General features: G+C 40.6%; 2 protein-coding genes across 2 annotated transcripts in view; one reads left to right on the plus strand and one right to left on the minus strand.

The window, feature by feature from the left end:
• The first annotated feature begins 662 nt into the window (after window positions 1-662).
• LOC126389706 (PRELI domain-containing protein 1, mitochondrial-like) lies at window positions 663-15,987 on the plus strand. The gene is made up of 6 exons (XM_050043504.1): window positions 663-828; window positions 2,552-2,758; window positions 4,019-4,244; window positions 5,294-5,407; window positions 7,595-7,673; window positions 13,763-15,987. Exons 2-6 carry the CDS (start codon window positions 2,667-2,669, stop codon window positions 13,882-13,884), a joined length of 633 nt encoding a protein of 210 aa, XP_049899461.1. The 5' UTR covers window positions 663-828; window positions 2,552-2,666; the 3' UTR covers window positions 13,885-15,987.
• A 293-nt stretch (window positions 15,988-16,280) lies between these two features.
• The window catches only part of mxd4 (MAX dimerization protein 4), a 31,101-nt gene continuing 21,136 nt past the window's right edge, over window positions 16,281-26,245 (minus strand). The window contains exons 4-6 of the mRNA XM_050043505.1: window positions 26,034-26,148; window positions 23,254-23,416; window positions 16,281-20,857 (exon numbers count right to left, since the gene is read on the minus strand). Of these exons, the coding sequence (XP_049899462.1) occupies window positions 20,697-20,857; window positions 23,254-23,416; window positions 26,034-26,148 (439 nt within the window). The 3' untranslated portion in view covers window positions 16,281-20,696. The remainder of the gene's footprint in view (window positions 20,858-23,253; window positions 23,417-26,033; window positions 26,149-26,245) is intronic.

Here is a 26,245-nt window from a genome sequence, read left to right on the forward strand (position 1 = left end):
CTGTTGGAAGTTTGGTAATAGTCCGTGTGTAGAAGTCATATTGAGATGTAATAAATGTAGAGATTTAATGTTAAGGAGACTGTGTGAAAGAACCAAAGTGTATTCTTTGCACAGTCATGCAGCATGAGGGGCTAACTGTGCAAAGAGAGTAAGTTGGGCAGAAACAACCAGAGCCAGAACGAAGAAAAGAAATAAATGTGAGGAAGTAGGTGAGATAAGATATGTAAAACAGGAAACTAAGGAGGACAAGTCAGCCAGGAAACATGAGGAATAATGCATGTTTACGCACCAGAGGTTTTTGGCCTTTGTGGCGATGGTTATAAACTGTACTGCTGGAATAGAAAGAGAAAATAGAGATAATCATAGATGCTGCAAGGAGATTTATGAATTTTGTGGGTGTTAATGGAGAAAATGCACAGCAGCTTTTTAAAGAAGCTTTTAGGCTATTATTATTATTATTATTATTATTATTAGTATTATTATTATCATTAGTAGTAGTAGTAGTAGTAGTAGTACTAAAGTTTGATAACTAGTGGTGACAGTGGGATTAGTGATGCGAATGTGGAAATATACTACATTGTAAGTGCAGACCTCAGGGTAAATCCAGCAGGTGGCGGTATTGCAACTCTATGGATGCCAACCGCCATTTAAACACCAAAGAAGAAGAGTCGTTACTTATTGAGACCACCCATCACACTGTCAGTTCTGTCTGTCACATGCAGGATGGATGTCAAAAACTTATGTTAGTTAATTTGCGGGCTAAATGCACAATAAGCAGCCACTCTGCGGATATTAATTAGCCCAATATTTCATCAGCAGTGACGTCAGGTAAGACTTCCGTTGTTTCCCGTTAGCCAGCAGCCGTTGAAACTCGCCGCTTCACCTAGCCTCGAGGCTAAGCTAAACCTAATTAACCTTGGTTGTGTTACTGTTATGCTAAGTCAGCTGTCAGCGCAGTCACAATTGAGCTGTAAAATAAAATACCGACTATCACTTAATCTCACTATCACCACTAGTTGTCAAACTTAAGTGCTTTAGCTAAAACCATTTGAAGAAGCTAGCTGTTAGCTAACATGTTGTTAGCAGTTAGCCACCGAGGTAAGAGCCAGCCATAACCTCTGCAAAAGTAAAGGCGACATGTATGTACAGATTGCGCAATACTTTAGATACCATATGTTTCAGTTATTGTTGAGCTGTTGGGAGAAATAAGACTTTAATTTAAATATCTCACAGGATGTGTTGTGAAGAATGAGGATGTGTGCACATGCATAAAAGGATGTTTACACCCAGAATACTTCAGGAGCAGTCACTTTCTGCAGTAATAGTTAAAAACAAAACAAAAAACTGTCATAATTATTATGTACAGGCAGTTAAGTAATAACAATGTACAACAAGCTGTATAATCAGGGTAGTGATATGGGTGGTGCAGTGCAAGACGGCATGGGTGTCTAGAAAATAACTAATGTGTTGGTAATCTTATAAGTAAATCTTTACAGAAATGTAGTTTTACATATCTAGTGATGGATAATATTGCAGCAGGAGTGGGAGATATGAATACAATCCTCTTTCACTATGAATAATGTCATTTATGTAAAAACAATAGATTTGGAGTTGTTTTTTTAACCCATATTTAACCAGGTAAGCCCCATTGAGATCAATTATCTCTTTAACAAGGGAGACCTGGCCAAGACAGCACCATACAGACAAGTTACAGCCAAACAACCACACAATTAAAACAGATAAGATATCCAGTAGCATACAGAAATATTACAACACCTGCGCACAGTGACAAGGACCAACTAATTAATTCATCCTTGTACTTATGAGAGCTTTAAAATCAGGCAGAGAGACCAATTCACATAGTTTCAAATCTTTTTAAAGGTTATTCCAAGTGAGAAGAGGAGAGCACATTATACACTTGATATCTCAGACTATAACTACAGTCAGATCTCTGTTCAATTAAAGTAAAATGTATGAAGGGCGTTTACCCAGTATGGCCTTTCTAAATGATCAAATACCAGTGACCGAGCCTACAAAAGGTCAAAGAAGGCCAATCAGCCCTGGAGTAAAGCGTACAGAGATAAAGAAAATGCTGCTGAAAATCAGGGAAACTTTGTGTGGATAAAATAACCAGACAGAGATGTCTGATAATGGATAACCTAGCAAATTAAATAATACCAAATGAAGTACTTAAAATTAGAGCAATATTCATATTAAAATTTAATACTGCTGCATCGAAATCCCGCTCACTGACATGCAACATTGACTACAGTAGCCTTTTTTACTAAGAAATACAAAGAAGATAGCTGCCACAGTAAAACGGGATTTCAAAATCTCTCACAGTTTAAATTATACTCTTAATTATTAAACTATATCAGCCATCAAAACAGTTTCCCTTTATTGTGATTTTTTTCCGTACGTTAATCAACAGTATGAAAATGAAACTGTGATATTTATAATGTGTACGTTCACACAATCTGTAGTACCTCTTATTTTATGTCTTCCTAATTGTTGATAGATTTGACAAAGCGGTTTCTCTTCTCCACTGCAGGACTGTGCCAGACTCTGGATGGAGTCAGCACCCAACTTTTCATTGTCTTGTGTAGTCACACCCAGGGACCTCAGGGTTCAGGATTCAGGCCACCCTGTACATCAGCGAGAGAAGAATGGTCAAGTATTTCTGTAACAACACAGACATCAGGAGTACGTGGGACCATGTTGTCTCTGCTTTTTGGCAGAGGTACCCTAACCCATTCAGGTATAGCAATTTTGACTTGGTCGGTGTTTTGTAAAGCATGTTTCAGTGTCACAAAATACAAATGTATCTTGTGATTCAGATGATGAATCACATCATTATAATTTAGATATTATTAAAAACCCTTTTGCATTTATAAAATTTTAACTCAATAGAGGACCTCTGGGATGAAGTGAAGTTACTGTAGTGTTTGTAGACCTGCAGGAATCTTGTTATTGTATTGAATTGGCAATGGTGGAGCGAGGTTGAGTGTTGTGTTGAATCCTACGAAACAAGTTAGGTGAACCTTGTGTACACTGCTTTGCATTTGCGAACTTACAACAGAAAAGAGCCCTCAGTCATGACTAAAGTGGAGAACTGAAAAGACACAACAGAGAAGTAAAACTAAGTTAAGCATATGCATAATTGTGTGGTCCACCTATTTTACTTTCGCTATGACTCTACCTGACAACATCACAGTCTTGTTCTTTAATATCTCACAAACATCACAGTGGCATTTGGTGCACAAAAAGTTGCATCAAGACCCCAAAAAACATACATGTTTTTTCAATTGATTGTTTGAAAGTAGACTGCTGTTTAAAACAGCACTGAAATGAATTACAAACCGATATTAAACCTGAAAGTTAAAGGAAAGGTCCGCATTTTTTTCCTAAGGCAGTCTAAAAACAAGCCACACATGCCCATATGTTCATTGACACAGATTCTGCATGCTGTCATCAGTTCCTATTATCCACGTCAGCTACCACCCCCACAATAGAGTCTAATTCAGTGGGAAACACTTTATAATTCATACTGGCCATTGAAAGGCCCCCATTATCCATATTTGCTCCTCCTAAGTTACAGTCTTTTATAACAGAATTACCTCCTTTTTTTAACAGAGTGTTTTTTTGCTGAGGTTGCTAGAAGTAAAGTGACACAAAATAGGAAATTGGTGCTACGAAAGACTCTTAATTTTGGAAGGTATCCACTTGATTTGTCTAACCCAGACGGCTGAGGCTTCCTGTTAACTTAAAATAAACATTGGAATTTATTTTCACACAAAATGATGACTGCAGACTTTGTTCCTAATCACTTACATTGGAGGGAAGGGATCTCTTAATGGCTGGTATGAACAGGAGGAATGATTACAGCAAGCAGTAACTGTTTCAGTGTGGGTGACTGATCATTGTTTTCAGGCAGACTTAAAAATAATTATCATCCTGTCCTTCACCAGTATCCAGTGACTATCTAGCTGACATGGCTGTGTGTTTTTGTATCTGTCAGCACCCATGTTCTCACAGAGGACGTTGTGTACCGGGAGGTGACCGCCGACAACCGGCTCCTCTCCAGACGCCTCCTGATGAAGACCAATCGGATGCCTCGCTGGGCAGAGCACATCTTCCCCTCCGGCATGTCTCGCTCTGTGTACATCATAGAGGACTCCATCGTAGACCCCGTCAAGAGGAGCCTGACCACCTACACGTGGAACCTCAACCACACAACTCTCATGGTGAGGTGTCTGATTCTCTGTGGTTTGTTGCTTTTAGTGTCACATTTCCCCAAGTCTTTGAAGATGTTAAGATCAATATAGTTGTCAAGTTTGCATCTACCAGTATGTCTCACTGACCTTGTGCACTCAGCCGTCACTACTATTCACTTAACTGGAGCATTTTTTTGTCTGCCTGAGTTTCTCAAGGAGGCTAAAATGTGTTTTTGTATATTTATATTGTGAAAACAATGTGTCAATGTGTGTTCTCGAAGTGATGAACCTACAGAGAATTATCACCTGAATATGCAGCTCTCCTCGGCTTTACGAAGCGTTATATTGAGTTACAGCTAATTGTTTAGCTGTCAGGTCCACAACTTTACTGTTTTGGTTTACTCTCAAAGTTCTCATAGTGACATTTTCACCACAACAAGCAGCTCTTTTAGGTGAAAAGGCTTTCATAAACCTACTGTACATCACCTGCTCAGCATCACCTGATATCACTGTTAGATGTCACTACAGTTGCAGAATGCAGTCACATACCTCTTACCGCCCTCAGCAGTTACACAATGTGTTAAATTCTAGCAAATACTGATTGTACAAGAATCATGACTCTTATTTAAGACGATATGAACTCAATTCATGAACTCAAAAAAGATCTATGTCATTATTAGTGTTGCAGTTTCTCTTCTCGATACTGTAAACTATGTCGGCAGAGTAGAAAATACTGAACCCTGCCATGGCTGCACAGTGCAGACAGGTGTTGCTGCTAGCTGCAGAGGTGGGAAGGGAATGTTAATCTAACCAGACTGATCTTCAAAGGAGTCGAGCGTTTGAACGCAGTTCAGATGTAATAATCTCCCAGGAAAGAAGCACCTTGACATGACTTGTACATTATGCGGCTTTAAGGTGTGCTATTGTCACACCCTCACTGCTGTACACTTGTGTTCTAGTCCACTGCAGTATGACACGTAATCGGAAGTTAAGCTAACTAACTGCTCATGGCTAAAAGAAATGGTCAAACAGTGATCAAAGCATCCATAAATTGCCACTTTTCTCTTCCCTTATGTTAGTCTGTTGAAGAGCGTTGTATTTTCCAAGACTCAATGGAGCAGCCAGCCACCACCAGGCTGAGACGGGAGGCGTGGATATCCTCAAACGTTTACGGCTTCTCCAGACCTATTCAGGTACTTTTACCCTCCCTGTGCAATAAGCAAGCTTAAATCAACATGTTAAACTATTCTGATTGTAATTTATATTTTCATCATTGTATTGTTTTTCCTTTCTTTTTTTTGTTTGTGCCAGTTTATTATTATTTATTATTAGTTGTATTATGCCATGGCTCAAATTGCTGTGAGCTAGAATGAGCTAGATCGTCGAACAACTTAAAACGATGCGCAAATGTTTCCCAAGAAATGTGACCCCAGTCTGCCAGATGGAGGCGCTGAAGTAACAGCCCAAAAATGCAATTTTGGAAGGTCACACCAGGCCCAAACCATAACTCCAATTGGCTTGAAATTTGGCATGTATATCCAGCTGAATCAGGGTGTCCGTGAGGTCTAAAAAAAACATTGAATTTAGTATTCTCAAAAGAAGGAGCTCAAAAGTATAGAATTTTGATGTCAAGGGTCTTAAATTATTTTCTTGTCCTTTCTTTGGATTAAATAAATACCCTAACATCTAAACTGTCAAATGTATAAAATGTTTTGTGTGTGTATGATACGTGTGCACGAGCTCTGTCAGCTGTCAGGAAAGAAATCAAAACGTCTTGCACCTGGCTACTAACAAGCTAACATTAGCCCGGTGCATCGTCCATAGTGCAGCCTGTGAACCTGCAGGCTTATTGTGGTTTTAGGCCAGCTCTTCGGGCAGAGTTGGGTGGGATCCTGGTAACCATTTCGGACCACAGCTCATGTACTTTGAATTACGAAATCAATGCTTTATTAAAAACTGACTTGGAAATCGCGGCTTCTTTTGCACATGGAAGCAACAAGTTGGCTTACATCACCATATATTTACCAATTTAGAGACAATGAATCTCAAGTAGTAACGTATAATATTCCCCTCTGAGATGTAGTAAAGGACAAAGTGTTTTAGATTTGGAATAAAATAAAACATTAAAAAAACCTTTAAAGTTCAGTCAGTCAGTTTTTCCTGTCAGCTGCTGGTTTCTGGTGTTTTAGACCCATCTAGTGGACACCGGCAGGAACTACAAGCAGAGCAGCAGATACAAATACACAGGTTAAAACATGTTGACAGTTTTTTCCTCTAATTTTGTTACTTTAATTTAAATGTATTCATTTAAAATACCAACTTAACCCTTTCAATTTAATTTTATGTATTTATTTTTTTTAAAAATCCCTTTATTTAAGTTTATTTAAAAAAAAAATTGTAATTTTAACTTATTCATTAAAAATACTAAAAACTTTGTATTTATCAGGGTTCAAGTCCCAAAGGGACAGAACCCTATTGAGTTTGTGCCAGTATGACTCTAATTGGTCACATGGTGGTGCTGTAATTTATGCCCCAAAAACGACATTTTGGAAAGGCTATGCTCCTCAGACAGTAATTACAACTTACTTAAGATTTGGTGACCATATTCAGCTAATTGTGCTAAACAAAAAATGGCTCTGGGACAATAGAAGTCCGCCATGATGGATTTTTTGCTAATTTGTGTGATGTGAAAAACACAATGGGACATCTTTTTTAGATTTTGACTTGATCAGCACCACAGTTTGTATGCATAGATATACATTTCTATCACAAATGAGCAAGATCGGATGCAAAACATGTACGCCATACAAACAAAAAGTCTTTGTAAAGGGCAAGGCTCAGCAGTAAATTGGACATAACTCATTAATGATTGATCCCATCATCATAAATCTTGGTACATATCCTGAGTACGTGTTTAGGACCTACAAAAGCATTTTGAACAAGACCTATTGGGGGTGCCACAAAGGCCAAAGATGTGTACTTCAATAACCGGCGAACAGGATATCACTAAGTTGTGGTCCACATGCTTTGGCCTCTTAAGCATATTTGCTATGTTATGCCTTTGCTCCATTTGCTGTGAAACATAACGAGCTAGAGACATGAGACTTGGCACCACAGTTTGATTTGTGGGTCATAGTATGGGCAGCGGAGGCGTGGGAGCCTGTGTGTAAATGCCAAAATAAAGAAGTGGGAGATTTGAGGGGAGAAGTGAAAACGGTGCCAAAAACATGATAGATATGTTATTATTAGATGTGCGAGATGCCAGGCTCGCTTTGATATCCCAAGAGATGAGGAGAGAGAGAGAGAGAACTGTCGGCTAAGTGTTGTTTTTTTAAACATCTCCCCCATATGAAGCCATTTCCTGTTCTGTCTTTTCCCAGGAGTTTGGATTGGCCCGATTCAAGAGCAACCAGGTGAAGGCCATGAAAGGGCTGGAATACGCACTGACCAACTTACAGGGTACGTACGCATCACCAGCAGGAACAGGAGAAAAGTGCAAGAGAAGGAGAAGAGGGAAACAAAACAGTTTATTTTTAACTGCCGCTATTTCTGGAGAGGAGAAACTCATATGAGAAGTAACAGTAGAACATTCGTCTGCAACACATTGCGTACTGTTTATTTTACTTGTGGTTTTATTTATACTTTTTCCATACTTTGCATACACAGCTAAACATCCCCATGACGTGTTTTAATGAATCTAGTGAAAGTAAATACTAAAGTAGCTCGCCCCAGACATTTAAATGTTAACATTCCCCCTCCAAAATTTGAAGCAGTAATTAGTCTGGAATTGGAAAGTCATCACCATTTCCTACCCTTACCCTGTGTTTGTCTTAGAAACAGGTTAATTTAAGTAGTTATTGTTGCTTAGAAGCACCATGTGACTACAGGGGGATATGAAACCATGGCAACTGCAGTGACAAACAGCTTGGATTTCTGAATTTAGGCTCAGACCAAAACAATTACGGCAGTCAGTGTTGCATAAACAAAATAGAGTAGAGCAGGCCTTATGAAAGGCAAATAAAAAAGCCTATCCACCATGAGATGAAAAGGCGGAAGACATTACTAAGTCTAATTAAAGGTGCTGTCTGTAAAATATGGGTCTTCAGTAGCAAATAGTGGCAGCTGTAGAGAACTACACCATCTGCAAATGTGTGTCCTACATCACAGCTAGGACTGAAAATAACCACTATTTTCATTATGGATTAATCTGTTCGTTCTTTTCTTAATTTAATTGGTTGTTTGCGCCATTAAATGTCAGAAAGTAGTAAAGAGGAAGTCTCAAATTTCCCAAAGCTCAGGTTGACACATTCAGTTTCATTGTTTTGTCCAACCAATACTCCAAAATACAAAGATATTTGATAGATAGATGCTTGGAGAAGTCTTGGTTGAAAGAAAAGACAGACAGACTTCAAGTTTCTTAACATAATTAAGAAGACAAAATGTCTGAAAAGTCAATTCTAATCATGTCAGAGGTGAATTTAAATGATAGGAAGCCATTAGATGAGAAATGTAGTGCCTTGTTTGGCAGCGGGCCGTGACGAGCGAGAATGAGTGTTGTGCTACAAACTGTGTGTTGTGCTGATGCAGCGTACTGTCGTCTGAAAGGACATTGTTGTGATTCTGTCCCACTGCCCCTTTGTTGATGGCACTGCAGGGATTGGGATCAGGCTGAGCGTTGTGGTAAGTATGTTAGCAGTGGGGCATCCATCTGCCACCCCAGGCCTTGCCCGGGGTTGTCACATGATGCCGTATAAGAGCGTCACACAGTAGACTGTGTAGCTGAGGTAGTGACTGTCTCCCATTGTGTGCTGTGTAGGCAGATAGACACCAAATGTGTCTGGAAAAATCAATGTGAAAGTGACTCAAAAAGTTGATGTAGCAGTGGTATAGAAGTAGATAGTAGTTTAGTTGACCCTTGGATAAAAACTGAACCCGAGTCCTGACCTTTGTATTAGAGGCAAAATAGTTACAGCAGCTTTTTAGTTACAATCTAGCTGAATTCTATTCGAACAAAACTAGGCCATAACTTAGTATATGAAATGTTAGATGGCTTTTATTTTGAAACAGGAAGTGGTGGCATTCACTCAGTAACAGACTTCACTTTGCTCCGCTGTTGTGGTCCAGCCCAAATATTCATGTAAATACCTGTATAAATGAGGAACAACAGGGTTCCCACCATCATGGAAAATCCCATTTTCCAGGCCTGGAAAAACTTGTTAAATTAGGAAAAGTCATTGAAAGTTATGGAAAAGTCATGGAATTTTGTTGTGTGTAATGACATTAATTGTCACAGTACTCTTCCATGGATAACCTTCCATGTAATGTAAAAAACATAAGCAACTATTAGATTGGAAAAGGTTGCTGTTTAGCTTTCATGTTATAATTAATATTTGGAGTTAGTATACGAAACAGTTCTGCTTGTATTATACCTTGTGAATGGTCATTAAATTTTATTATGGGTTCTTGAAAAGTCACGGAAACGTTTTGAAATTGGGTCCATGAAAAGATGTGGTTTCTTACTAAAATGGCGGCACCTGTTCTGAAATTGTAACCCCTAATATTCAATAATACTACTCATACATTTTAGAACTTGTGTGTCATACAGACATGGCTGCATGAGGTGATTTCTCTTTCCTCTGTCCAAAACTGCAATATGGCCACAGCTGGCTAGTCAGCTAGCTAGCTTGCTAATTCCACCGTGCTATCATGTCACAGCGGTTATAGGAAATAAGGAATACAGTAATGCAGGACTGTTAGCCCTGTCAGTTTCGAAAGAGCAACGGTCAGTGTGGAAACGCCAACACTTGCATCATCACTCTGTCAGTGGCATGTATAGGACTGGATTCACATGCTGCGGTCCAGCCAAATACTTTTAAATAAGAATATGTCCCCTCTCTATACATTGATACTTTGATTTTAATGTTCTTACCAGGCTGACATCAGAATAAAGTGAAAGTCCAGCACAAAGTGTTGTAACATCAGAATGCAAAATGAAAATGCACATTTTGTATATTAAGCTGTGATGTGGGGGTTTAAAAATAAAAAATAGTCACACAATACATTTGTATTAAACAAACTGTGTTATACAGTAGAGGCAAACTTTAAAAATAGTGTCAGTTACTGCAGTTTGCCATTGTATGGCAGTATAGTCAATGATTACTGGTGATGCAGAACAGAGGGGACCTCTGGTGTTGGTGCTTCAAAGATTGTAATTTTTTACCTATTTGTTTTTGTTTAACTGTCAAATTAAATAAAAAAAAAAGAATTCTGACTAGACAGAAAAGAGTGTGAGGGAAAGGAGGGAGAGAGCCATGTCATGTGTGTACCTGGGTCTGTGTGCCGCTACTGGCAGCAGATCTGGATGGCAAATTGAAGTTTATGCTGCCATTATAAATCAGATTGACTGTCAGACACAATCCTCACCTCACAAGTCCTCACACAGTATCTAAACATTTGGCTCAGCTCTTCCTCTGATCTCTTGCTATGAATAAATTTAGTTAATTCAGTTAATTTGCATCACAGCTCTCATCAACAGCTAGAAAGGCCCTGAGTAAAAGCTGATGCAAAACTATGAAATGAGTTCACTGAAGTTTTCAGAGAAACTGGTGCTCATAATTATCCTGGTTAAGTATCATTATATTACAGGTGAGGATTCAGTCTCTTCTCATAACAGTCGTGTATTAACGTCTACGGTATAGAGCTGAATGTACTTCAGTAATCTGTGTAATGCCAGAATCCACTGCTAAAATTATACATTCAAGTGGTAATTAGACGAGTTGATGTAGAATATCACAATTTAATTTAAACAAACGGTATATATGAACCTAATTATAGAACCACATAAGACCAACTGTATTTGTTATACACTGTAATACAATGAGTAGTTTATCAATCCCTCCAGGATTTCACAGTATTTTTGGGGGAAGATTGTTGCAGCCTTAAATGCCTGATTTCATGACAGCTTTTCTAAATAAACTGCAGTGCATGTTGCAGTGTTTTTAAGCATTTATTTGTGCAATGAAATCATGGTAGCAAGTGAACTTTGCAAAATGGCTGTTTTTATAATTCATTAGAAATTGAACGCAGCTTGTTCAAGTGAGAATAAAACCACACTGTTCTGAGTTTGTGGTTTACAGGTTACTACGCTGTCACCACTAATCTAACACGCCTTCATTGTTTCAACACATGCAGTAGATCTGGATACATGGTGATTTGTCTTGTCTTTGTCCTCGTGTTTCAGCCATTCTTCGAGTGTGTTTTGCGATACAAAAATGTCGCCTTGCATGATCTTAGCAGTATTTTTTGTTAGTAAATGTGAGACATCCGTGTCACACACGTCTGCGTCTTAACAACCAGAAAGAAGGAAGTGAGTTTGATGACGTTATGCGGGGGATTGCTATCATTGGTGAAACTCACAGGAAACTATGATGATGCAGATGATGCTGCAGATTCCCAAGAAAATTTGCAAGGTTGCGCAGAATTCACAGGCTTGGTTGAATTTGCATTAATTGTTGCAATCGCGACATCCCAACTTCCTGGAGCAGCTGATTTGTATCAAAATCAGACCGATAGTGTCACCAAGTGCCAACTGGGTCTGCACACAGTTCACTCCCTCTGGACAGCAATACTTGACAAACTCTCCACAGTTTTGGGTTGTAGAATCACCATACTGCACCAGACTGTGACACAGTCAGCAAATCAAACATACACAAGAAATCCACTCAGGCTTAGCGAGGAAAAGGAAACATGTTAAGATCTGCTGCTAATACGTCACCTCTCAGCCAAGGGGTAAAGTTATTTGTTTCTCATGCATTTAAAGCCAATTTGCATTATTTGTTTGTTTTGTTTTTATCATTTAAAAGATTAGGCAATGTAAAAATCATCTGTATGAGCAGTCAACACATTTCGTTGCTTTCTGGCCCCAACAAATCCCTGAGATCCATACCCTCCAGTTATTGTCAGTGTCCAAACACGAAGAGGTTTCTCCTCCCTGCCAGCACGCAGCAGCCCTCCCAGGAAAACGCGTATCTGCTCCTTTGTCTGAAGGAAGCAGCTCGTCTTTGCTCTCTTTCCGTCTCTCTTAAGGTTTAGGGAAACTGCTGTGTTGTATTGTGATTGTGGTTGTTGTTCTCAGACGAGGTACTTTAAGTTTGAGGGTTCACAGTCAGGTCAGGCACAAATAGACTGTGCAGCCCGTGGCAGTGAATCCAGAGATGGTTTCTAACAGCCTACAGATGTGGGTGTGCTCACTTCAGGACTCCTTCAAAAAGCAGTTTCTCTTTTTGGAGGAAATTTGTAATAATTTAGTCACCTTTCCATTGCACATCATTATGTAAAGCCTCTTTCAGGCATTAACCTCTTTACATAAATGTGATGGTATCTACCTGACATGTTGGTCTCATGTGTGAATAAGCACCTGAGTCACTTGTATGCAAAAATCATTAAAGCAATTGTAACTCGTCGGACCTAGAGACATTTCTGTAACACTTTGAACACAGCTGAATTCAACACTGTTTCTCACTTGGGTATCATCTGCTGTCAAAAAAGAAATCACCTTAATAAATGATGGAACACTGAATTAGCCGATGTTACATTCTTAGTGAGATTCTTCTCATGTCAAACCACTCTCTCTCACCGGGAAAAAGAGGTTAGAAAAAAAAACCTTGTACCACCACAGTAATTATTAGACGAGCTGCCTCCCTTCTGATATTTTCAACTTTCATTCATGCCAGCAGCATCAATGAATAAATGAATTTCCAGTGAAACCCAAAAACCAAGTTGCAGCTTGTTTGTATGCTGTGGGACACTCTGAAATACAGGCAGGGTGGAGCGTCTGTTGCATTCAGGATGTTCATTAATTAAACCATCAATAGCAAAATATGTTTTAAATTCCATCACTGATGCAGACTGTGAAAAACAGAAATCATTTTTGTTCCTATCATTATACTTTTCACAGTGTCTGCAGCTCCACATTTAAAAGTCTTAAAATTTAGTTTTATAAATATTAGAATATGTGAGTCGTGTTCTTCTGTTTCAAAGTCCATATTTCTGATGGTACAAATCTTTAAAACTACCTCTGACCCTAACACGGTCTTTTTACTTTATATCTGCACTTAACTTTTGGCAAAATGTAGATTAAATTAACTCAACTCTAATAACTCAACTCCATATTCCTACATAAAACCTACTTCTGCACACAGCTATGTACGTACATGCTTTTATATGATGAAGAAAAAGTTCACACTTCAAAAAGTCAGTCTTAAAGTTCCCTGTTTTAGCTTACAGCTGTTTGCTAACAGTAGTAAGTTTCCTCTCACGCACCAAGTGCCAAATTTTTCACTCCCACAGGGCATTTTTCTGAAAATGTCTTGTCTTGTCTTAACAAAGCCATAAGGAACATTTAAGCAAAAGTCACATATGTCTGAACAACAAAAAGCCGTCACTTCAGCAGTTTAAAGCCAGTAATGTTGTGTACTCCATTTCTGAAAAGGACTTTAAAAAACATAATGTTCTCATTCTGTCCCGTCTGTCTCTCTGGACTCTCACAGGAGAGACGCCCCAGCGGCTGCTCAGGGACACAGTGAAGGACGCATCAGAGAAGGCCAAGGAGGCAGCCAAGAGCCTGGCCTCAGCTGCTGCTGTCCCGCAGAAACCCCAGCAGTACGTGTGACGGGACAGCGTGTGCAGCACCGTGCAGGTGACACGAACTCAACACAATGCCTTTTGATCGCCTCGATCATCTCGACTGGACTGAAGTTCTCTGGGATCTCGTCGATCTCTGTCTCTTCTTTCATATGACGCAGCCTCTCTTCTCTGCGGTTAGACTTTTATCTTTTTCTTTCTTTGTTCTCAGCTCTCTGTCTTCATCAAATCTCAGGTCCTGAGCCTTTGTCTCATACATATTGCCTTTATGGAAACATTCAGATTGTGACCAGCAGCACCCTTTAATGCTGTAACGGTGTCAGGTAGAAATGCACATTGTCATGTCTTACCATATATGTAATGATCAAAACAGCTACTTTGATTTAATAAGCTTATTTTTGTGTAAAATGATAAATCAGTTTGGCACATCAGAATTTCGTCAGTTTAAAGGAAGTGTGTGTAGGATTTAGAGGGATTTAGCGGCATCTAGTGGTGAGGATTGCAGATTGCAACCAGCTGAAACTTCTCCGGGTTAGAATTCCTTCAGTGTTCATTGTTCAGGAGTTACATTATCCGCAGAGGTCTCTTCCTCTCCAACACAAACAGACCAGAGTCTCATTTATAAACATTGCGTACGCACAAAATGAGGCCTGAAAAAGGCGTACTTGATGGGGGAAACTTTGACCCATGCTTACGAACATTCTTGAGACGGTAAATTGGTGACTCAGATGGTGAGGTGGAAGCCTGATTGTGTAAATTGTCATATCTTTTGGTGCACACCATTTTTGGCCCATGTTCGTAGATACATTTTTAGTATGGATCCTATGCACTGTTTTATAAATGAGACCCCAGATGATTTAAACTGGTAAAGAGCACAGAATAAAGCAGTTTCACGGTTAAAACATAAGTGTTTTTCCAGTGCTGTGTATCATACAGGGGCTGCTAATGATGCTAACTGATGCAAAAATGTGAATGGCCACGAGAGCCAGTGTTTGGTTTGTCCTGTCTTGGCTACTGTAGAATCATGGCAATCCAACATGGCGGATTCAGTGGACGAGGACCTGCTTCCTATTGTCCTCACTCTAAAGTAACAAAGACACAATCTTATTTCAATTACAGTTCTTATTGTCGGGTGATTATGTACTAAAGAAAGCATACTTAATGTATTGTATTAAATTTCTGCCAATATATCCCCCTAAATCCTATACACTGGACCTTTAATATATTTATCATTCATTGTAACACTAATAGTTTCTTATGCTTTTGGCACTGGTCCAGCTGAAAGTTCACATTAGACCAAATCATAACACTCTGACTGTGTATCTTTAATTTCACATAATCAAGGAAGGTTAAGGATCATGATTTGATGGTTGCACGCAAGAGATACTGAAACAGTAAATCTATACTGGTCAATTTCCTCATGATTTCTTCCCTTTTTGACATTTCCAGATTTGAGACTGAACTAAACTTCCTATTTCAAACACATCAGCACACAGCGTGTGTTACAAGTGTCAGCACTCAGTGTATTCTGTAATATTGCGCAAAATGAATATGAATGCGTCTGGTTAGTCACTGCCAGAACAGCCTGTACTGAAGCTTTGATAATCACAAGATACCAAAGTGACTTATATGGGAAAAAAATCAGACTGAGCAAAGTTTTCACAGTTCTGTGCTCAGATTTACTCTGTAATTAGCCTTCAAGTGTGTGACTGTGTGACTGAGGTGCATCAGTGAAAATATTTTAGATATCAATCTGCCTGTTGATATTAATCTTAAGTCGTGATGAAGATGAGACAGTATTGTTAAGATTTAAGTGATTGCATTCCCTTTTAGCTGGAAATTTCTGGATTTTTCTGCTCTGAGACTTGAATTATAGTTGAATATAATATATATTATATATTCTTGGGATGTATTTTGAAGGATTATTTAGCATATGTGATATGAGCTCTATGTGGATTTGTTTTAACCAGAAAGTAAGATGTGTAAAAACAGAATCAATTTGACCTTTAAATCAAGAATTGAATATTTTTGTTAATCATTTAAGAACATTTTCAACCAAACCTGCAAGTTAAATTCAATTGTTTGTCTTATGTTTTCTCATTGTCAGCTTTAATAAAATTTAAGTTATTGATTTAATTTTCGCTCTTTGTTGACTTCACCAGTTCACTTTCCTCTGCTGCTACAGTGCCAAAACATGAACTCTGACCTTTAAAAACTAGTTAATATTCCAGACGACAGATCAGTTTCACAGCTGCACAAACCAAACAGGAAGCCCTTTAACATCTGAACATCTTTATCTGCATATTCCCGCTGCTTTGTTCTGCTGAAGGTTGTCGCAGCGCTCCGTTACCCCCACTCAATAGGCAACATGTAGTTCCACACACTGAACCGTTCAACAGACAATAATGAGACTGCTGCTGCAACTTTTTTTGTATAAAACATTTTAATTATATTACAATGAGAGAATACACAATACCTTCAAGTGTTTGCTAAAATGTAGCCAGCACCAGGTAGTCGTGTACACACGCTCGCACACACAAAAAAAAAAAAGGAACTTATATAACATCTTCTGAATGCATATTACACATCCGCTAAAAAGGAACATATTCACAGGTCTCTGGCACAGAACTCTCCCTAATCTGCACAGTATGTCAGCCCAGACAAACTCCCCACCATCCTCCTCTCAAGCTATAAATCCCAGCCAGCTCATTCTCCTCTACAGCCTCAAGGTTCACGTGGGTACAAAAGATAATGCTGGGGTGACACCTGTTTGACTCGGAGGTGTCACCCAGTACGTAAAGATGCAAAATAAGGAGAAAAGACATACAGGCGCGGGGGGGGGATCCGGAAGGCAGGATGCTGACCTAAAGCCTACAGGAAGTTAAAGCTATTCATCTGGAACTACATAAAGAAACTAATCATTCAGCATGGAAGGTTTAAAAGTGACTATGTATTTGGCAGGCTTAATATTTCATGGAAGTCATTGTGTCGATTTATAGAAGCACCATTACGCAGCAGGTTCAGGTACAGGATGGTGTTGTCTGCGCGCGGACTTTACCCTGATTTCATCCCACCACTCTCCTTTTCTCAGCCTGCCGACTTCCCCAAATATCACACGGTGCTTTTGTGCTCTTAGAAAACCCAACACACGCTGAAGTAAATCTCTGTGCAACAGCAACATAAAAGCAACTATCAAACCTTGTCTGTGCTCGCTCTGACAACTCTTAAATTACGCTTTGATCTCATTGGGAGTTCAATGAAGAGCCCCTTCAGATTCTTGACATAAATGTTTACCTTTTTGCAAATGAAGAAAGAAAGGGGGTTTAAAAATAAGAGCAACTGTGACTGATTTAACAGTTTCAACAAGTACAATCTCTGCTTCTTTTTTTTTCTTAAAAGAAAGTACTTTTTCCAAGGCACATCATTAAAAGAATTTCCATAAACACTATCCCGTCCCACATCCAAACTAAATGTTACCGCGTCCAGTCAGCCGCTCAAAGCCACTCTCGCTCTGAGCGTGTGCTATGTACATTTTTCAATGATGCCACTGAATGATTATAATCTCATATCTGGCCCTCGTCCCATTCGCTCTGTCGCTGTTCCCCGCCGGGAGGTTCTGTGCAAGAGAAGAACTTTATGCCATCAATATGGTTTTCGCTAAATTGTTCGTTTGACCAACAAACTGCAAAAGGACTTTTCTGATACAGTCATGTACAAATCCTTTGACATTAATGTAAACTCTCAATGACAAATAGAAAAAAAAAACTTTTTGTTTTTGCCCTCCTGCAGTGTATGGAGAGAGTGCAGATAGGAGGTAAAATTCATCAAAATAAAATATAGAATTGGTCACCACCAAAAAAAAAAATGCACCACAGAGTCAAAAGCAAAACCACCTGCTTGTCTTTAGAAACCCTGCCCGCCCACCCTCCCTCAGAAAGCACACGATGGTAATATTGCTGTGTCTCAAGAGGTCCCCTGATCAATGGGTAACACTTTTTTTTTTTTTTTTTTGGGACGGACCACTGGGAGCGCGGAGGATTACACCTTTTTAAGCTGCCATCGATTGGATTATTCTTTTATCGCTCCTCTCCCAGTGACTCCCACTGAACAAACACATAGTCAACATACAATAATAGTAAAATGACAAAAAAAAGAAGAAACACGCTTCAAGCCAGAAGTTTTGAACCCCGTTGGTGACCATTCGGGGCGACTGGAAGCTGCCATGGGAGTTTACCAGTGTGTTTTGTTTTTATTTTTCTGTGACAGAGGCGGCACTGGCAGACGAGCGGGCATCGTAGAGGGTGGGGAGTGCCTGGACAGGGTGCACAACAACAGCGGCTGCTCAGTAGAGACTAAAGGGGCTTCTTTTTTTTTATTCATAATGAGGTCTTGTCTTCAAGTGCCCCTTGCTCATGGAAGTGTTTTGGCATGGTAAGGGTTGAAATCAAAGCTTTCAGCCCCGCCAGAGGGAGGATGAGATTAAGAGGAGGAGAGGAGAGGGGTGTGACCTGAGTAGGGACCGAGGGCGAGGAAGGGGCGGGGAGGAGGTGGAGGAGGAGGAGGAGGAGGGAGGTCGAAGGCTCACCAAGGCACAGAATGACAGCAGGAGAGTCACCCAAGGGAGAGGGGCCAGTGTATCAGCTCCCCTGCCCCCACTCTCCCTTCAACAAGCCTGACCTCAAGTCTGTCTGTCTCTCATATATTTATATATATATTTATATATAGATAGATATACTCACTCTTTTTTGTCTTTTCATTACAAGAGAACATTTAGGAAAATATAATACAAAATTTAATACAAGAAATATAGACTACACTGGCTAATATCACTCTCAGTGACACGTAGCTTCTTTTGTATGCGACTTTTTTGTTTTCTTTTGAGTCTTTTTGTAGGTTTTTGATTTTTTTTTGTTTTCAGGTCAGACCTGTCATGGTGGGCCGGCCCTTATTTTGTCTTTTTTTAAAGTGTTCGGAAGCCAAGCTCTAAAGACTGCCAGAGACTGAGGCCTAATGATTATTAAATGGTCAGAGAGCGACAGAAGCGCCTCCTCCGTCAATAGTGACTATTGTGCATAAGTTACAGACAAGTTAGAGAAGAAGAAACGTTGTCTACGTTGGTCTTCAGCAGTGCCCAGAAGCTCCGGAAGTAGGTAACAGATAGCAGATAGGAAATTAAGATTATTAGTCCAACTGGATGTTAATAGTTTGGTAAGTTAGTTACAATGAACGCCTCTACAGAGAACAAATCATTAGAGCTGGCCCTCTTTTTTTTTTCCTTTTAAACATTTTTTTCTCCATTCACAGGTTTGACTTGTTAATCAGAACATCCTGACGCACATGAACGCTGCTTGAAAAAGTGACAAAGCTGTAGAGAAACACGAATTCTGAGTAAACGGCGCTGTGGGCAAAGATAAGGATCCATTAGTGAAAACGAAAAAGGGGTGAACTTCCCCTTTTTCTGCAGGTCCACTCTCTCTGTAAGCACCCACTGGCTGTCTACAGGGTAAAAAAAGGGTAGAAAAAAAAAAGTCTCCCGTAACACCTCATGGTCCACCAGAATCATTTAAACACTCAGAGGACGCACCCGCCTCTCGTATTTATTGCTACATCAATTCGCTACTGAGAAGGAATCACAAGATTTGAATGGTTTAAGGAATAGAGTTTTTAGTTATGAAGCAACTCCTTTTTTCTTTTTTTTTTGATTGACATAGTAGTCCATCCACACCATAGGGTGGTATAGTGTAGTGGTCAGTAGTGTGGAGTAGTGGTTAGGCAACCCAACCAGAGGGAGACATGAGGGTTTGGACAGTAACTGTACATCTATATACATTCTTTCTTCTCTGCTACAGCTCTGTGACTTTTTCAGTTTGTCTTTAGACAGACGTCTGCCACATCTGGGAGTGAAGATGTGACTTTGTGTGCAGAAGCAGGTCCAAGAAATGCCTGTTTTAGGGCACGCAGTCTGCTGCAGATCCTAAAAAGCTGAAAAATTAAAAGAGTAATTTGACATTTTGGGGGGAAAAGCTAGCAATCAGTTAGCTTAGCTTAGCATAAAGACTGGGAATTGGGGGGAGACAGCTCAGCACAAACATGAATAATTATATTCCCCAAAATGTCAAACTATTCCTTTTATCTTTGTCCATTTTTCAGCAAACGTTTTCAAGGAAAGTGCAGGACTTCTGCAGAAGCTACTCCTGTAAATCTTATTGTGTAAAAGGGAGATTCTGTGTGATGTAATTCAGTGTTGCAAATATTGCATAACAGACGTACTTTGCCTTTTACATCACAGACGTCTTCGTCCATGTGTTGCTGCCTCACGGAAATAACATGAAGCTTATATTTAGTTTTTGACCTCTCTTAAACTCCCTCGCTTGTTCTTTCTCTCTTTTACGCACACACACACAAGCGCGCACTTTCTGCAGTTCTGATTAACGAGTCAAAGCTGTCCACCACACCACAGAAGTCCCCATTTAAACCACAAACTCTGCTCTGCTCTCTAGTCTGCGGCAACACTAGGTAGAGGGGTTGTGAGGGCAGTGGGAGGGCAGGGCGTGTGAGGAGGGGCAGGTTCAGGCAGGATACAGTAGGGTGAGGTAGGGTCAGTGGTCAGGAGGGGGGCGGGGGGGGGTCAGGAAGGCTTGAGTGGCATTTCAGCCCCATGTGCTTCCTGGAGAGCCAGGGCCAGGAAAGGAGGAACAGGTTCACTGCCGCTGTGGACTGGTCTGATGTAGGTAGTGGGCGGCACTGGTGATTGCGAATGGTTCGGGGGAAGGTACAGGTGAGGGCGAGGGAAGCATGGGCGAGGAAGCTGGTGGGGAGATGGATGGCCGCACGGTGTCTTTAACAGTGGTGCGGCTGCAGTCTGTGGGAATGTGTGGCTGTGTAGCTGGTGTCGCTGGAGCTGCTCTGGAGGCTGTAGTGGTCCTCCTCCTCGCCGTCGCTGATGCTGTCCACGCTGTCCGCCTCGCCAGGGGTGAACTCCATGCCCTCGATGTCCACCTCTGTGCGCAAAGAGAAAAATACACAAGGTTATTTTCGGCACTGTTCGGAAAACAGAACAAGTGAGGGGAAACTGTTTATTTCCACCCAACTGTGGGCATATTTATTAGGGAGCCTGCAGCGCCTGTGGATTAAACCCGGATTTAGGGAGCCATTAACTCTGGGCAAACAGGCAGATCTTTGTGCTCCCACAGCTAATCCTCATCCATTGATAAACAACTGCATGTGTGTTTACCTCATCCAGGATTTGTAAACAAACTGTAACAGTCCATACTAAGTAATTCAGGGGAGTGTGTGACACCAGTGAGCAGCAGATTGGCCCTTTAAGCTCGGGTTGTGTTTGAAAAGAAATAGATCATAAGACCCTGCAAGGAAAAAGTGTTTACAGCTGTTCTGAACGGCCATCACGGAGAGAGGTGAGACTATGGATGTATAAACAGACCTGGATAAAGTGTTGGAGGCGGGCCTTGTTCATTCTTATGAAAGTTGCTCAGAGCATGAAGCCAAAAAAGCTGATTTCCACGATATGAAATTACCCAGATCCTCTGCATCGTGGGGCCCATAAGAGCAGGCACACCGGAGATTTATGGCAACTGAGCGACTAACTTTCAGTTTATCCCTCAGCTAACTCAAATGAGGGTAAAATGATTTAATGGTGCAGCTCTCCTAGACCTTAGAATGGTGAAATGCGCCATTTTACAGGGACTGTGATGCTCAGATAAATTTATCAACTGGTTAACAAACATCTCTTTTACAATATAAGTCTGTAGAAAAATGTCTTTTTGAACCCAGTGGCATCACGTAGCGTCCCTGGAAGTTTCACGTTTGGCCACTGTCAAATTGGCATTGACCCGTGCTGTTCCTTGGGGCCTGTGTGACACATGATGAATCATTTAAACGTGGATGATATCAGTGCACCTTATTAAACTGCCTTTCCTGGAGGGCATTCATAAGCATCTTTTACAAAGTTGTTGAAGGTGAAAATGCCACACCCTTATTTTGCTTTGCTGTTCAGTATAAAAGGTACGATCACAGAATGGGGGGGCAGAGTTGTCTCGCCTTTAAGCTAGCAGCGGAGGTAGTAACAGCGCCAAACTGACGTCTTTGTAAAAGGGACAGCTGGCAGCATGGGTCAGGTGTGACGTTTTGAGGACGTGTTATATGAGCGACCCTCTACCGGGAGATTTAAAAAGCAGCAAGAAGCAGTTAGCAGCTAACTCAAAGGAGAAGAACAACCAAAATTGTTATTGCCATGTTATGCCGATGTGATTGTTTAGAAAGCACTGCCCGATGCATGTGTTATACGTCACACTAGGGGCTGACCCTGCTGTGTTACATGTCAAACCTGTTATGTCTTTTTTGCTTCTGGAACGCTTGCATGCTATCTTAAATCAATCACTGGGGCGGCATTATGCCACCATTGTTTGGTTCTGTGTAAAAAGGCAAAGCCAGCGTAATGAAGGGACTTGGTTGCGGCCATCGAAGGATCTCTGTATGAAAAGTAAATAGCTGTGTAAAGAATGAAAAGACAGAAGATAAAACCCTGACAACTCTCTAATCTCTGCACACTTGGGCAGTCATTGCAGAGTTGGGCGTGATTGTCATTTCATGAAGTTACAGAGATGGTACAACACAGACCCTTACTGGCTCCATAAATCCTGTTGTGTCAGGATAATAACATTTAAATAAAGCCAGCATTAGTGAACAGAAGTGATGCCCCTGAACCCTGTCACTGTTTGTATTTGTCACGTCAACAGATGAAACATGACAAAGTGGTTGAGCTGCCACAAACTGCAGCCATACATGGAAGATCACATGATCGCCATCAGTAGCTAAAGACGAACGCTAGATTTCTTTATCTGCTCTCAGAGAGGTGTTAACCTTTGATCCCGAGGCCATCACCTGCAAACAAGGCCAGGCTAATCATGGAGGGGCTTTTCACTTGGATCACAGTGTGATTCAGAGTTTATCGGTGGACAGCGAGAGGAATGCAAACAGCTCTGACCAAGTTTACATGTAGACGAGAACAGGAATAGTGTTGTGTTGAGCTGTTATTTGCAAACAGACTATAGCTTCAGGGTATACAGTGTGCATGTTAACTGAGCCATACATTTACAGTAATGTCATAGTTACATAAAGCTGTGGCAACAACAATGCCCACAGTGTACAGTAGAGGAAGTCCTGATTGACATAACATTCTCTAGAATTAATTTTCATTTAAACAGCATTTCATAATATGTCATGCACGTCTCTATCTACCCTAGAAAGCTGTGTACGGATGGCTTATTATTACTGATGGGAGTGTTCAAACAACTGTCCAGATCTGGGACAAACAAGGTTCCATAGTGAGTCAGTCCTGAGTGTAGTGCAGCCAGTTGACTTTTTAAAGCCTGCGTACCTTGCTCAGAGTCGGTGGAGATGGTGGAGCCCATGCTGTCGGTGCGGATGCGCTCAACGGATCCGGACACAGAAAGCTGCTCCAGGCGGCGTTTGAGGTAGCGGTGCTCTCTCTGCAGCTGCTCCTTCGTGTTTAAAGCCTTCCTGTCCTGCTCCTCCAGCTTCTGCAGAGACACAGAAATGCAGAGAATCAATGATCAACGTTCGCTGGACCCAAACATCCCCAACTTTACTCTCTCTTTTTACCGTATACCATTTTGTTTTGTATTTGTTGTACCATTTAAATCCTAAATTTAAACTCTTTTCCACTAAAATAGTTCTTGTTCCTTATTCCGTTCAGGACTCTTGGAACCTATCAGAACCACTGTAATCAAGGATGCATCACCTACAGAGGTCACTGCACAATGCACAACTGAAGTAAACCGTAGTAGCAAGATAGCTAATTGCATTTATTACCCCCAAACTTTTGTTCTGTTTTGTCTTGTTTTTATCCACAAACAAGCATGCATCAACTATTAATAAGACCACTGCATGCTCTTGTTATCCAATGGACTGTGGCTGCGGCGGCTGTTGCTCAGAGGTAGAGCGGGTCGTCCACTAATCGGAAGATTGGCAGTTCGATACTCAGCTCCTCTAGTGCACATGTCGAAGTATCCTTAGGCAAGTTACTGAACCCCAAATTGCTCCCGTTGGCTGTTCCATCGGTGTGTGTGTGTGTGAGTGCGACTGAGTAGCAGGTGGCACCCTGTATGGTTGCCTTGGCCACCAGTGTGTGAAAGGGTGAATGTGACTCACGCTTTGCGTGGTCGGAAAACTAGAAGAGCGCTGTACTATTGTTCTACTACTGTTCTATTGTTGCCTTCTTTGTCCTCTCTTTTCGACCTGTAGAACAAGACACGCCCACTGATGTCATCACGGTTCGCAGGTCAAGGAGGACCTGCTGTTTTTTTGGTTACAGTTGGGGACCAACTTTTTCGGGTTTGGAACCAAGATATTTTTGGTCAAAATGTTCTGGACAGTTCAAAATTAGGTGCCGAACATGTTCCATGTTGGTGGAAAAGGGGCATGTGGGAATTTGTTTTCTGGATTACTTTTTCTTTCCCTTCATAACACATTTTGCAGTGCTTCTTAAATTGGGAGACTTAACATAAAAGTACTTTGGAGAAACAAAATCTGACCGTTTTTGGGGCATGTAGAAATGGCACACTGCAATATCACTTTTAAAAATATATTTTATTTTAGTATTCGATATTCATACAAGAAGAATAAGTCATTGCTGCACACCGTATGCTGTGCATGTTAATAATAAAACGAAAGTAAAACATGTTTTCATAGTACAAATACTCTGACTACGTCTGACATGTTTGGTATTCTTTATCTTCCCAGACCAAAAAAAAATCTTTTAACTCTATTAAACGACCCTTTTTTCCAGGTGTTGACACACAGTGACAGATGACATAAGTTATTTGTTCCGTAGTTACATAAGTTTTTTGTTCCAATGGTGATTTCTATATTAGTGCTCTACTTATTACTGGTGTTGGAAACAGTGTGTCTTTGCAACGATTTGGATTCATGCCATAACATACAGATGCAGTTACTGATGTTATCACATAAAAATGTGAAAGCTTATGAAACCAGTGTTTTCTATAATCTCCTGCCAAACTTACAAAAGAGAGCATCTAACTACAACAACAAATTTCAACATGTAATAAGGAAGTTGGCTGAGGGACTGTGTGAGGTCTGCAGGTTAGAAAGTCAAAATAAACATAAAGTCTTGTAAAAGTTTGACTCAACGGTGGGTTTGGATTTTGCACTTATTTGAATGTGAAAGCTTTCGGTGGTGAATCAAAGCGGAGCTGAAGAACACGTGTGGCCCCCTGTGATGCGAAAAGACACAGTGCTGACGAGAATTAGCGCAGATCGTCTGAGCAGAGAGGACATGCATGATAAACAGGAAATGAAGGGTTAAAACACGCCACGTCTGGATTTTCCACCAACCACATTGTTGCTGCTTGTAAACAGCAAGATCAGTACAGCGTGTCCTTAAGTATAGATTTACAGTTCTTACTCTGCAGCACTAAGAATCTGATAATATCCTGCAACCAATCAAGTGTTTTAAGCCCTCCTCGGTCACTGCTGTTGCATACTTTTTTTTTAAAGTGTGTGTTCGTGTGTGTGTGTGTGTGTGTGTGTGTGTGTGTGTGTGTTTCTTAACTGCCGCAACAGTTAATGAACCATGGAGGAGGAGTTGGCCTTAAACAAACCTAACGTCCAATTATCTCCGTTCACATATCTTAAGATCAGTCACCAAATGTCCTGTATATTCCACTTTGTTGACTCGTTTGTTTTTCTTTCAGCCTTGGGAGCATTTTTTTTTTCCCTGACAGGCCCTGAACTGCTCTGATTAAAAGATTAGAAAACAATATAGCACTTAAGGAAGGCAAGGGAGAAAAATCAAACAGCTCAGAGGTATGAGAGTATGATCACGGAGCCCCAGAGGAAGGCAAACTGGATTTTTTTGAGGAAAGTTTCATCTAGTTTTACTCTTAATTAGAGTCTTAAATGACTTGTTTTTTTGATTAATTGATTGTGCTTTGTCTAAAAATGTCTGAAAAAGTTTTTAAGAAGCAACAGCATCTTATGCAACAGTTCAGAAACCAAAGATATTGAAGTTGCAATGATAAAAAAAGCACTAATAAATTATGTGTGTGAAAGGCTATCAGATACAACACAACCTGCCTCGAGCACTTTATTTTTATTCTGCTGTGTCTGTTTTAATACCTTGATGTGCATCTTGGCCCTTTTCAGCAAGCTCAGTGTGGTGTGTCTCGTGCTGTCTGGACCCAAAGGCACCAGCTTCTTCAACTGCTCCAAGTACAGCCGTAGTTTGGCACGTCTGCAAACACACAAGCACACAAGGGTGAGTCAGCAGACATGCACCAGCAGCAGAAAAGTGAGAAGGCACCTCCACAAACACTCTGACAGGAGCTTAT

Source organism: Epinephelus moara, chromosome 5 (assembly GCF_006386435.1).
Source record: "Epinephelus moara isolate mb chromosome 5, YSFRI_EMoa_1.0, whole genome shotgun sequence".
Lineage (NCBI taxonomy): Eukaryota > Metazoa > Chordata > Actinopteri > Perciformes > Serranidae > Epinephelus > Epinephelus moara.